Below are 12,997 nucleotides of genomic sequence, written 5' to 3'. Positions count from 1 at the left end.
AGGTTTTCATATGTAAACTTTTATTTTAGTGATACTGACACTTGACTACAGTAAAAAGGACAGACACCTACAGAAACAACTGTGTTGCCCATGTAACAAAGAGAGGAGAAAAAAAACCACCCACGTAAAGCAAGAAGGACTATCATCTAATATATATGAATATTTTCTCATTACAATTATCAGGAACAAATATTAAAGGCAAACCCCTAATAATAAGCTATTTCTCTTTGACTGGTGCTCCAAATGCTCTACCACTTTGATATGGCTAGTTGACAGATGGGGAAAGTGGGAATAGGAAGCCTAATCACTTGCCAAATATCCCACAGCCAAGTGACATGACCAAGCACTATTTCTGAACAGTTGAAGATCTGTTTTCAATCTGCCAAATGACACTGAGAAACACCTGGAGACTTTTTTTTAAAGGCTAAGACATTTAGAAGTATTTTTTTAAGTTCAAGAATAGCAGTACGTAAGAAAACTCCTGCTCTCCAGCAAGTCTAGTTTTGACTCAGAGTACACACAGAAATAAGCTACATCACACTACAGAAAGCGGTAGAACCACCAAAGCATTCCCCATCCACACCAGAAAAAAAGACACTTCCGGTGCTAGCCAGTGAATTACAGGTTATTTTCCCAGCCTAGAACTTCTGCATGGAGCAAACTTACCTCAAACAAGAGCACCCAGACTAAGCATTAAATAAATAAAATGCAGAAATAGTTCCCTTCCTGTGATAAAAAGACAGTGCTACACTGCTTCAGTGAGCCATGACGTGATGATGACTATCTTCTGTGCCTAATGGTGTATGAAAAGTCAGAACAGGAAGAAGAAAACATCTTGTAGAAAAAGCAGCCAATTCCATTTAATCCCATGTACTAATAGAAATCTTACCTTAAGTATCTCCTCAACTGCCTGAGAGGAGAATTAAGGCATGGAGAAGGACTGGCCAAAGATATGCTAGAGAATCCAAGCCACAGCCATGCTACACTGAAGTTTCTCCAGGAGTGACAGAAACACAACTGATAAGATGTTGAATCACAACTACATGTTTTTCTAGCACAACCATCCACCAGTTCATTATGCAAAAAATACGAATTCTGTGTCAAAGCTACAAGAAAACCAAAGTTCTGGTCTGGATATGTATAATACTCTGAGAAGTAGCTTCATTTTTATGTTGCTGTCTGCAAAGTACATAATGTAATGTCAATAAACATGTTTTTGACCAAATTTCCTGGTTCCTTTTCCAGTTGCTAGTCTGAGACATTTTTTTGTACAGGCAATTTGAGTGGCACACAAAGAAATCATCAGGAAAAAAAGACTCCTGCTGGAAAACATCAGTGATTCAAAACTTCTGACAGCCTAAAGCTCCTGAAGGAGTATGTCCCAGATGGACACCAGCACAGAAAGCCAGTACTGAATATCAGAAACCAGCACAACTAGAGTTTGCCTTCTTCTGTCATGTCTATTTTTTCTAGTTCATGTTCCTTGAAGCTTAAAACTAATGGCATCAAATCCTTCTGGTGTGTTTCCCTAAGCTCCTTGTACAGTCTTGACACAGACAACCCATGTCACCTCCCTTCCCAACCACTTATGGTGTTAGGATTCTCCCACACCTCTGTACTAAGGGTCCATTCCAACTAGTCAAACCTGAAATACCATTTAACAAAGGCATTTGTGACTTCTCGAAATACTAAATTTAAATTGGACAAATCTGCATGCTTCCCCAAGTTACGAGACTGCATTCAATTAGTTTTCATTTGAAAACCAGCTCTCGTTGTAATGCACTTTAGAAGAGCCACAGTTGCCTTTAGTCATTTCTAGCAGGAAACTCTGCCACTAGATACTCTGTAACACCAACATCCTATCAATATGAATTCTGCACTATAACATGATGGCAGAAAAACTCTCCTTTGAGACTTAACAAGAGCGACAAGCAATATCAAATGCCTTGCTTTCAGGGTGTTCAGGAGACAGCAGCACTCTTCTTCAACATACAATTTAAAAGTCTCCTGAGGAAAAGGAGAAACCTGTTCTGCAGTCTACAATAGGAAACACTTTATTGCACTTCAGTTCCAAGTTATCCACAGCAAAGTTAAATTCAATTTAGGTAATATCTCTTCCCACTTTCAAAGATTTTATTACAAACCCATAAAAAAGTACTGTATGAGTCTGGTTTTGTTGTCACCTTAAATCCCTCTAGTTGCTAAGTGCATCCACACGTCCCCATATTTCATCTTCCCAGTACACGAATTTGCCCCAAACAGTAGAACATAGCCCGTCTCACTACCCCAAGCCATGACATACTCTGTCTCTATAGGGACCCTCTTCACCAGAGGACTGAGACGACAGGGTTTTGCTCATTTCCAAATGTTTCATGAAAATACTATGCCTTTTTCACAACTGGAATATCAGAGGGCTCCCCGGCTTCCTTTTTTTATTTTGAGGTGGAATTAATAAATTAATATCCGTTTCTAAAATATTTCCAGACAGAAATCTTGCAGGTTGTGGCAGGCAGAGCCCTTTCCCAGCAGCATTTACATTAGTACTGCTTCAAGGGTTTTGCCCATTTTGACACTAAGTGATAAACATGGTCTCTGGGCATTCAGACATCATGGTTTCTTCAGCTCCTTCAGTCCACAGAATATGGACATTATCCATGCTTCCTTCAAATAGTGGGATACAAATAAAATGCAACGCCATTCTCCTGCTTCATAAAAAAAATAATAGGACCACATACGGCAAGAGTTCCTGTGTTGTTTCTCGCAGCTGGTAGCACTGCAGAGCTGGGTAAAGGGTTTCCTCAAGAACTTATCATGGAAATGCCAAAAATCCTAGCGTTTGTAATTCCTGACATATTTAGATGAAAGGCGCTATAGAGCTTTCAATTCAAATATTTTTAATTACACTTGAACATACACATGCAAGTAGAAACAAGTACAAACATTAAGCGAGGGTGTATGATAAGGTTACATTATTGAACAAGAATCATGTCAATCAGTCTTTTTCCATATTTAGAACTCCATATTAATTTCTTAACATTCTCAATTATTCTAAATACGAATAAAGTTTACTAGCTTCCATTCCAATTCTCTTTTTATAACCCAATGACATTTTTTGTGACAGGCTTTCCAAACAAAAGAACTTGTCAGCTCTTTCTTCAAGCTTTTCAGATGAAGCATTCCAGGTTTTCAGGAATTATGATTGCTAATAAGATATTGCTTCTAATGCAAGAGGGAACAATGAGATTTTTTAATGTATTTTTATATATTATGTGGTTTTGTATATTTTTATACATTCACGAAAAATGCTCATTGTGCAGCTTTCCACAGTGACAAAGATTGGTGTGTTCTTGGTGCAGCATAAGAACCAGCATTTTCAGGCCTCTGGGACAGACACACATCTCTTTGAACATGGCAGGCTATTTTCTGGCTAGAGAGAAATCACCCAACAATATTAAGATGACTGAATGATACAGAGAGTTTAAGATACTACCATTTCCCACAGAACTTCCAACTAAATGAAAAAACATGTTCAGCATGTATTACAGATAATCTTAAGATATCTAAGGTTGTAGCTGGTACAAACCTGTTCTCCCAGGACTAAAAACACTTCTAATATATTGGCTTAAGAAAGTCGGTCGTGCTTGGTACTAGAACTATTTCCCAACAGACTGACCACAGAGAGCCCAAAGAAGAGCACCACAAACAGCCAACTGTTAGAAAACATGCCCCATCAAGAGAGTGTGAAGGCTATCAGTGCTCAGAAACAGTTAGATCTTTTAAAGAGAGTGCCACAAAGAGGCATATAAATTCTTTCCCATCTCTCTCAATCACAGAATAGAATCATGGAATCATGAAGGTTGGAAAAGACTGAAGTTTAATATAAATAGTCATAGATTTAAAATTGCGGCAAGAAAATTCTCCTAAGTGTGCACGTGGGACACTGGAATAGATGACCAAAGAAATCTCCAATAATGAGAGATTAGAAAAAGATTGGAAAAATCTGTCAGGAATGCTACAGAGTTCACCACCATCTTCAACACAAAATAAATTACTTCTATGGTCCTTTCACCCCTATTTTCTATGATCTTATGATCACTTTTTAAGTGATCTATTAAAGTGTTTTTTTTCCCTACACTCTACAGTTTCACTGAGTTTATTCTTACGAGTATCTCTAAGATTGACTTCAGGCTCCTCACCAAGCCAGGTAAATCTCAGATGGTTTCTTGGTAAAATATCCTCAGCAAATACACTGAACTCTTATACCTGCAAAGGACGGCTCTGAAGCCTTGTCACACAAACCATAAAGGACACTGGATCCATTAAAAGTTATTTGGGCCTCCATAATAAATAAATAAATAAATAAATAAATGAAATCAGAGTTCATCTGCTAAACACTGCCTTATTTTCCAGGAATATGACATTTAAAGGGATATTAGCATGGGGGGAGGGAAGGGATTTGTTTAAAAAAGAAAAAAAAAAAAAAACAAACCCAAAACCCCAAATGAAACAAAAAACCAGACAAAAATCACTGACATTACCCAACATGTGTCACCTTGATATGCAGGCTTAGTCTGACATAAAAGAAATGCTGAATCATTTTCTAGTTCCCTTTTCTTTAAGAAACCATAAATTAAGGCATCTTCTACATCACGTGAACTAGACAAATTAAAATATTTATTGGAATTTAATCAATAATTCTTACAATTCCATGAAAATACTTATAAAGCAAAATCCTTTCAAGATGGAATATTGTGGAAACAGATGAAAGGACATTTTAACTTCTTAAGTAACAAGGGATACTCCTACCTGGAGATCAGAGATCCTCTGCAGTACTGCAGTGCCCAGCAACACAAATGAACACAGGTGCTTAAACTGGGAAAGATACTTCTAGCAGTATTTGTCTACCATTAATCTCACCAATACAAGAAGAACAGCTCCTGCCTGTTAAACAAAAAACATCACCAGCAGCACAGCACCATTTAATCCTGGTTCTATGGATGGTCCTACTAAATTTCATAGACTCACAGAATGTTTTGGCTTAGAAAGGACCTTAAGATCATCTAGTTCCAACCCCCCTGCCATGGGCAGGGACACCTTCCACTGGACCAGGTTGATCAAAGCCCCGTCCAACCTGGCCTCGAACACTGCCAGGGATGGGGCTTTCACATATGAACTTAAACCGTTCTTGGTACCAGCTCCTGTTTCAGGTCAATTTGGTCTAGACAGAGTTAGTACGGGTCTGGCCTCAATCAGCTGCTTTAGCTGACAACTCCACTATCATGCTGGCAGGCTGTAAGAGAAGCGACTTTCCAAGTTTTTACCAACATGAATCAATAGAACTCTGAAAAAGAACCTGCATTGTGTCTAACCTGCATTGCGTTTAATCAAAAGCCATCTCAATCTACATGGGTATTCAAAACATTTCTGCGCAAAGGAGCTCTAGAAAGAAAAAAGGGTACTAGGGATTGGACTGAGAGCAACAGCAGGACTGCTTAAGTACAGGATCAAGTCAGCACATACACGTAAGCGATACCAGCCACCCCTTTGGCCAAATGCAGGGAATTAGAGAAGGCACTATTACGTGCTAAGGAGAATGGGTAGAAAAAATGAGATCTGGTTTTTGCTTTATATTTAACATTGAGGCAAAAGTTGTGAAAATAAATAAAGCATATGGCAGGACTAGAAACAGAAACTAAATGTGATGTGATCTTTACAGTATTCAGAGTCCAAGCACCTTTTAATTAATTCTTCTTCAAAATCCTGTCAAGATGGACAAGATTGGCCCCCCTGCTGCTCAATATTTTCTTTTGCCTTATGTGGTCAAAGAAACAAAGTCACAGATTCAGCTTGTCACTAATTAAAAATTAATCAACTATCTTGATCAATGTTGAATAACTAATTGCAATGCTTGATTTTATTCTTCCACAGTTGGAAGGAAAACTAAAAATGGCCATGGCAACACAAAAAAAAGTAACAAAGGCTACATGTGAAGAACCCGCTTTACCTTGCTAAAACCTCAGTTTCCAAAAGTTAAGAGGGACAGAGCAAATCTGTTTCTGTATGCAATGAAAGAGGGGTTGTAACATGCATTTAATAAAGCTAATTGCTCTTGCCTACCATGAGACTTATCTGAAACAAAACATTTACGGTTTTATGGAAGAGCATTATGATAAAAAGTATTTCATTGAGAATGCTACTGTGGGCACTGATAACCATTTGTTAAGAAGAGTTGTATACAGTGGTGACTGGCATTGTTTTGTTTCACCACATAATAAAAGAAGTTGTGCATGATTGCTTTATTCAATTATTCATGAATAACAAACCTGTCACACCTCTTGCAGGCCACTGGGATTCCTTCAGACATACTTTTATATATAAATATTTTTCGCCCAACAGAATCAATTTCTTTCAGCTTCTTGCAGTTTATTCTTCTGTACTTAAGTTACCATGTCTAAGGAGGAATTAGACATCCTCCAAGGTAAGCTGTTGTCAGCTCTATGTAGTCAGTAAGGCCATTTATGTTAATATTTTGAAAGACCACATGGTCATTATGCAGTTCACAATTTCAAGTGCATTTAAGTTTTATGAGCTGTAGAAAAACATTTCTAAGAAGTAGTTAAGTCTCTGGCATTTTTACTTTCTCCCCACTTTACAGATGAAAGTCTAGCCTCCAAAGCCCTGTTCAGTCCCTGTTAACACACTGTTCACTTCATCACATATTACAGCAGTTCTGCAAGTTTCCCTAATGAATGCTCCGGATAATTTAAGTAGCATTCTTCCAAAACAAAACAAACCACCTCCAATGCACCACAGCATTATGCCCATATCACATCCTTCTTTCTTCCTCAGCATAAACCCAAGGACAGTCTTCACACTGACAACGCCATCTCACTGTGCCCCCTCCTCTCACTTTCTTTAGAGCCCTAACAAATTAACTTGTCTTTTCATTAAGACAGAAGAAATTTGGTCAAGATACTTTCTAACCAAAGCCCCAGATCTTAAATAGGCACAATACCATCAAGATCAGCATTGTGACTCCTCTGCAACACCAGTGCTCAAGGGACACTCTGCAAGATAATAGATCCCTCATCAAAAGATAAGGAAATCTCATTTAGATGCAGAAGTGAAATGGTAATATTTTAAACCCAGCCTGTATCAGAAAACATCCCCCTCCGATATATTGCTTAGTTTCACAACACACTTCCCAAGAAAATATCAACAATCTTCCCTTGTGTACAGAAAACACACTAATAAAAGCACACAATCAAATTAGGTGGCTTCGACTACCAAATCAGCAGAGCTGGTTTATAACCAAACCTTAAAAACGGCCATCCAAATCCTTTTCTCTGACCAACTATCAGACCTATCAACCTTTAGCAAAAGAAGATCTTTCAGAGCTCTTTGAGGAGTCTTTCAGACTCAAGTTATAACTTACAATTTGAAAGGAAGAAGTATGATTTCAATGGGATTTCAGTGATAACTGCTTGGCAGTAAAGTGTCACATGAAACATTAATTTCTGAGTAACTGCTACTAACTTACAGTTCTGAAAATATAAAATACGGACTATTAGGTCTGCTAAACCTGCTACTTCCTTGATCAGCTTAGGCCCGCTTTTTATTTGGGGATTGCACAGAATGAAACATAGAAAAACAAACCATGACAACACACACACATGACATGAGCCTTGGAAACTTACCCCTCCTGACAACTTAATCACCCTGACTTTGCTGCCGACATGGGGCTCATCTCCACTACCACAGTTTGTCCGCTGCATGACAGTCCTTTTCACGCCAGATTTCAGTTCCTGTGGCCTTGCTTGTACCGAAGCCACTCGAGCAGTCTGTGTCGTGGGCAGCGATGCTGCAGCAGGCTTTGTCTGCAATACTTTCTGCGGTGCCTGAGGTGGACTCAAAGGTATTGTTCTAGTCTGCCTCAGCTGCTTCACTGGCTTCATCTGCTGTCCTTGATACTGCATATTTGCCCCAACCTGTGGGAAATCTGTGGGTTTGGGTTGGATATTTGGAACTACCGTATCTTGCTTTCTAACAAGGAGTCTGTTTTTCACATTTTGCCTGGTCTGTAAGCCAGAGTGGGGTATGTAAGGGCTGCCATTGGTGGGGTACTCGGATGGGTCATCCTCCTGCTGCATGTAGGACTGTTGCGTAGAAGGTTGTTGCTGCTGCTGCTGCTGCGCAAGTCTTTCGAGCAATTCTCTCTTTCTAGCACCAGCCTGCTGCTGCCGTCTCAGCTCCTTTTGTTTCAGGATTTCTTCTCTTAGACGCTTCTGCTCCTCTATCTTCAAGCGATACAATCTAGTTTCTTCATCTTCATCTGGGTACTACAAAGGGAAATACAAATGAATTTATAGAATTCTTAACAAATGCCCAGCTTGGTCAAAACAACACTGAATTGCTGTTTCAGATGCTGTAAAGCTGTAAGTCTCTGAAGAGCTTTTTAAATTATCCCTGATACCAAATTAAGGCTACTAGCGGAGTGTATCTGCTGGTAAGGTTTAGTTGCTATTCATTACAGACAAACAGCTCAAATCTGGTTTGAGACTTAGATATACTACTTCCTAAACAGAAAAGCTCCAACACCGGCTGAACATCTGATCAGAATATGAAAAGAAAAATATGAAAAACTAATGAAGTTTTACAAATTAGAACTCATTTAGAAGTTTCTAAAACCAATTAAACTATTAATATAATTCAGGTATCAAAAATATGTTTCAAATGGAAGGTAACAATACAGAGGCAACCCACTGCCACACAGGTTTTATCTTGCTCTTTTCTGACAAAGTAACAAAAGGTAGGGTGGTAAATGACCTGAAAGGCCCTGATTAGAACTATTGATTTTTCTCACAGAATTTTCAGCCTGATCTCAAACTCATTTGTCACACAATAATTGGTTATAATGAACAGCACAAGTCAATCTCTCTGACCTTGAACTCGTGCACTCTCTTCAGAATCAAAATGTTGCCAAATGCAGTGTTGGAATATTAATAGTATATAGAGAATGCCTTTAATATTCCAGCCCTGGGCTCTTCTGAAAGTATTACACACTATCAAATAACCTTCCTAAAGTTCAACCTTTGGCAGAACGGATTCTTATGAAAGCTGTATAAATATGGACCAGAGTCAAGGAAATGCAGATTCTCATCATCCTGGAAAGCAACCAAATTGCTCTTGCGATATAATCACATGAATTTTTCAAAATTACAAAGCATACTTTTTCATTATATTCTTTTCTTTCTTTTCAACCCTTTCAAAGATTAAGTTAGAGACTTGACATATAGAGTCTGCTTACAAATAAGCACAACATTCTACTCAGTATATATTAATCACCCTAACAAAAACAGGCTCTCAAGTAACAATACTTTGCATGTCAGTAAATTACAGCATAAAGAATATTAAAGTATTTCTCAAAAACTGGGAATCCACGATGAACAGTTGTTATTTACCCTGCAGCAAACGAGTGCAAACTCTTCTCAACACAAATGCGCGTTTGCACATATACAAGCCAAATGTGTAACTTTTTTTTTTTTTTTCTTAATTCAAGGGCTTTTATTCCTGCCATGCCCCAGAATCCTCACAAAACAGAACAGATGTAACCATAAAGTTGGTTCACAGATATAAAAGCCAAGCAGTCATATTTGTACTCATAGAATCCAGATGCACAAATCTTGAATGGCTGTTTTCTACAGCAGTAACTGCTTCTTCCCTGAGCATGTACTGATAGGGATTATTCCCACAATTACAAAAAAATAGCTGCATGTCTCACACTGGACATACAGCCTAGACAATGGCTAAGACTCCTCTAAAACTGGATTTTTAAAATCTGTATTTTTTTTTTTTTTTAAATAGGGGCTATAGTTTGGGGATGAGGTCCTAATACTTTCCTTTTTATGAGAATGCTCATATACTAAAAGGTTCTGATCTTCCTCTATACTTTCAAACTATGATGGTGGTGATAATGACTAATCACTGTAAGAACCAGATTACAGGTGTCTGTTGGTAGACAGTACCAGAAGCGTGCTTCTACAGGAGAAAACTCAAATATTTCATCTTATATTGAAAACTGGACGTGCTGGACTGTAGTAAAAAAATATATATATATATACACTATATTATAAAGTGTAGGCATGTGTATATGTATGTGTATGACCTACGGTATGTAATAAGGAGCTTCATCGTATGGAACAGGCAAGACGGTGTATCGGGTCAAGATGGAAATAGTACACAATACTGACTGATAATGATTTTCATCCTATTAGGTTAAGCCCAATACAGATTTTTCCAAGCAGTAAAAAAATGCATTTTGCCCCCCCAAAAAAACAAACAAAAAACCTACACAACTAGGAAAGAGTAGATATCTTTCAAAGTGTCATAAAGTTCAGAGCTTATGTTGGAAGTTTGGCTGCCAAAACCAACATTATCTGTAGGTGAAGCAGCAGAAAAATTCAGAGAAGCCTTTTTCTTGGATAAACTATTGACGCATCACACTTTGTCTGTAGAAAATTCCACAATATGAAAAAATGGTACGCTGAATACAGCTCTTCCTTTTACAGAAGGCTACAGGGTATAAAAGGCCAGAGATGCAAATCAGTTCCCTTGGCTTTGTGGAAGTTATTTTTTTGTTGTTGGGTTTGGGGACTTTTGTTTTGTTTAGGGGTGTTTTCTAGGGGGACAGTCTCATCCATCTTTGAACAGTTCTTGAACACAATGTATTTCATTGTGATTTGAAGGGAAGACTAAGCCTTAGCTATAGGTTTTATTTCTGCCTCAAGATCCAAAGCACTTGATGGAAAGTACCAAAAGAAAAACAACAGGCTGCTTTCTGAAGTATAACTGAAGAGCAGCAGTAAGCAGAAGCAGCTGTCCTCCATCATTCTCCAGGATAACTTACAATGGCACTATTGACTAGAGAAAATACAGCAAAGACATGCTCTAAACAAGAAATTAAAATTTCTAGTGAAATTTAAGTCTGAGTATCATTAGCTTGCTTTTCATATAGTGAATTAAAACAAACAACCCACCCACTGCTTTTCAGAGGTCTATAGGCTTTATTACTAGTTAATAGAACTAAATGCAGAGTCATAAGAACTGCAAGTGTTCTTAAGTTTGCTATCAAGGAACAAAAAACAGAATCATGCAATCCAGGCTCACTTGTGTCCCTCAGCAGAATGGTGCAAGGACAGGGCAATCAAAATGGTTTCACCTGTGACATAAACACAATCTATTCAGCAGCTTATAAATTATTTTTCAGTTGTAACATTAGAAACAAAAGAGGCTAGCATAACTTGTCCAAAAAAAAATCATGACAAGTCTTCATAAAAGGTAGGCCAGATCCAAATTGCAACCATTTAGCTGCTTGTGTTCAAGCCCACAAAGTATCTTTAAATAAGGCACCTACATACGCATTGCATTTCATGTTGCTGATAACATCAGCTCCTGAACCCTCAGAAGGTATGAGTCACCCTACAAAACACAGGACCTGCATATTCTTGGACAAGCAGGAAAGAATTAAGAAGTTTAAGTTACTCTGAAAGCACACTGCCTCTTGCGATCTTCAACTGGAAAAAACAAAACATGGGTAAGAAGAATCTTCTAAGCACAAACAGGAGGCATCATTACAAAAATCTGGAAATCAAACCTATTTAAACTGGACAACACTCGAATTTAAGACACGTACCAATTTCTCCGGTAGATAGTAAGATTTAGTTACATTTGGTCTTATAACTTATATGCAGCAATTATTTTTCATATTGCGAGCCTTGTTAAAACAAACAAACAAACAAGATGGCACATAAAATCCAACAACCCAACTTCAAAACTTACTGGATTTGGGAGAATAAATGTGAGGGTTTCAGTATATCAGGGATATTTACTACAAAGTTAGTATCAGTACACCTATGATTATGCAGCATTCTAATTTCTGTTCTGTTTTGAGCTCCCAATGTCCATTTCTTCTGAATAGATCCACAACACCTTTCCACGTTCTCCCCCTCCTTTAAACTCAAAAAATTCTTGAATATTATTCTTGAATATTGCCTTAAACTCCTCTTATCCTAAACTGACCTCAACCTGAGCAGAATTAGGGCCCCACAGCCATCACCCATACTTTTCAGTCCCATTGACAGAATGCTTTTTTCAGACTGAGGAATATGTAAGTTTAAATCTTGGAGAGTTACAGCTATTCTAAACAAAGGCACTGCAAGTCAGTATTTTGCAGCCTCACAGGATTGGGAACATAAGCATACCATTAGTAAAGCAGAAATATAGCTTTTAATCTTGTAGTCAGTCAGGTTGCAAACCTTTCAAATATCTATTTTGAAGGTAAGCAAAACCTTTAATAGCCAATACTGCTTCTTTTTTTTTTTTTTTGGTGCTTCCTGAATTGATAGGGCATTCATAAATATGGCCACTGACTCTTCAGGAAGAAGGATGCGAAGAGAAGTCTTAATAATTTTCCAGTTGAAGACACTTGCAAAATAACCTGCCCAGTTCAGTTATGAGCAATACAGCTAGAAAAGATGACAGAACTTAACTCTTTCTCATCTTCATAGAGAGCAAAAGAACAGGATGAAGTTAGCTAATTAGAAGGAAAGAAAAAACCACACAAAGACTGGAAAACATTATAATCCGCCTAAGGAGAGAAATGTAACAATGTACATTGTAACAGTTAAGAATATGATTAAATGCTTGGGAATGAACATTACTAGTGCAGCAATCCTGTTCGTAGAAGCGACAAGAAGAGGCATCGGTGAACAAGACTACCACAGTGGCACAGCTGAAGAGGGACAACTGCTACTACACTGCTTGCAGCATGAGGCTCTCTTTCAAGTCCCCTTTGGGAGAAGAAGGGTTCTGTGTGGGCACACATTCACACACTTTTGTAGCACTTGCCAAGTGTATCTATAAAGGCTTTATTTCTATGGTTAATAACTGGAAACACCAGAAGTGTTTCTATTTTTTCCAAGACAGCTTTTTTTTTTAA

General features: G+C 38.0%; 1 protein-coding gene across 7 annotated transcripts in view; it reads right to left on the bottom strand.

Annotated features, from left to right (window-relative positions):
* RBM33 (RNA binding motif protein 33) overlaps nt 1-12,997 on the bottom strand; it is a 103,806-nt gene that overhangs the window by 24,496 nt on the left and 66,313 nt on the right. For 5 of the 7 annotated variants that reach the window (XM_030509446.1, XM_030509473.1, XM_030509455.1 and 2 more), the window contains exon 15: nt 7,698-8,339. In XM_030509446.1, the coding sequence (XP_030365306.1) occupies nt 7,698-8,339 (642 nt within the window). Of the gene's footprint in view, nt 1-1,284; nt 1,646-3,093; nt 3,428-7,697; nt 8,340-12,997 lie in introns of those variants that run through there. The other 2 variants (XM_030509495.1, XM_030509488.1) reach the window with 2 other exon arrangements.

The sequence above is a fragment of the Strigops habroptila genome, chromosome 1 (assembly GCF_004027225.2).
Source record: "Strigops habroptila isolate Jane chromosome 1, bStrHab1.2.pri, whole genome shotgun sequence".
Lineage (NCBI taxonomy): Eukaryota > Metazoa > Chordata > Aves > Psittaciformes > Psittacidae > Strigops > Strigops habroptila.
The sequence above is the reverse complement of the archived record's forward strand: the minus strand, read 5'-3'. Positions and strand labels throughout refer to the sequence as shown.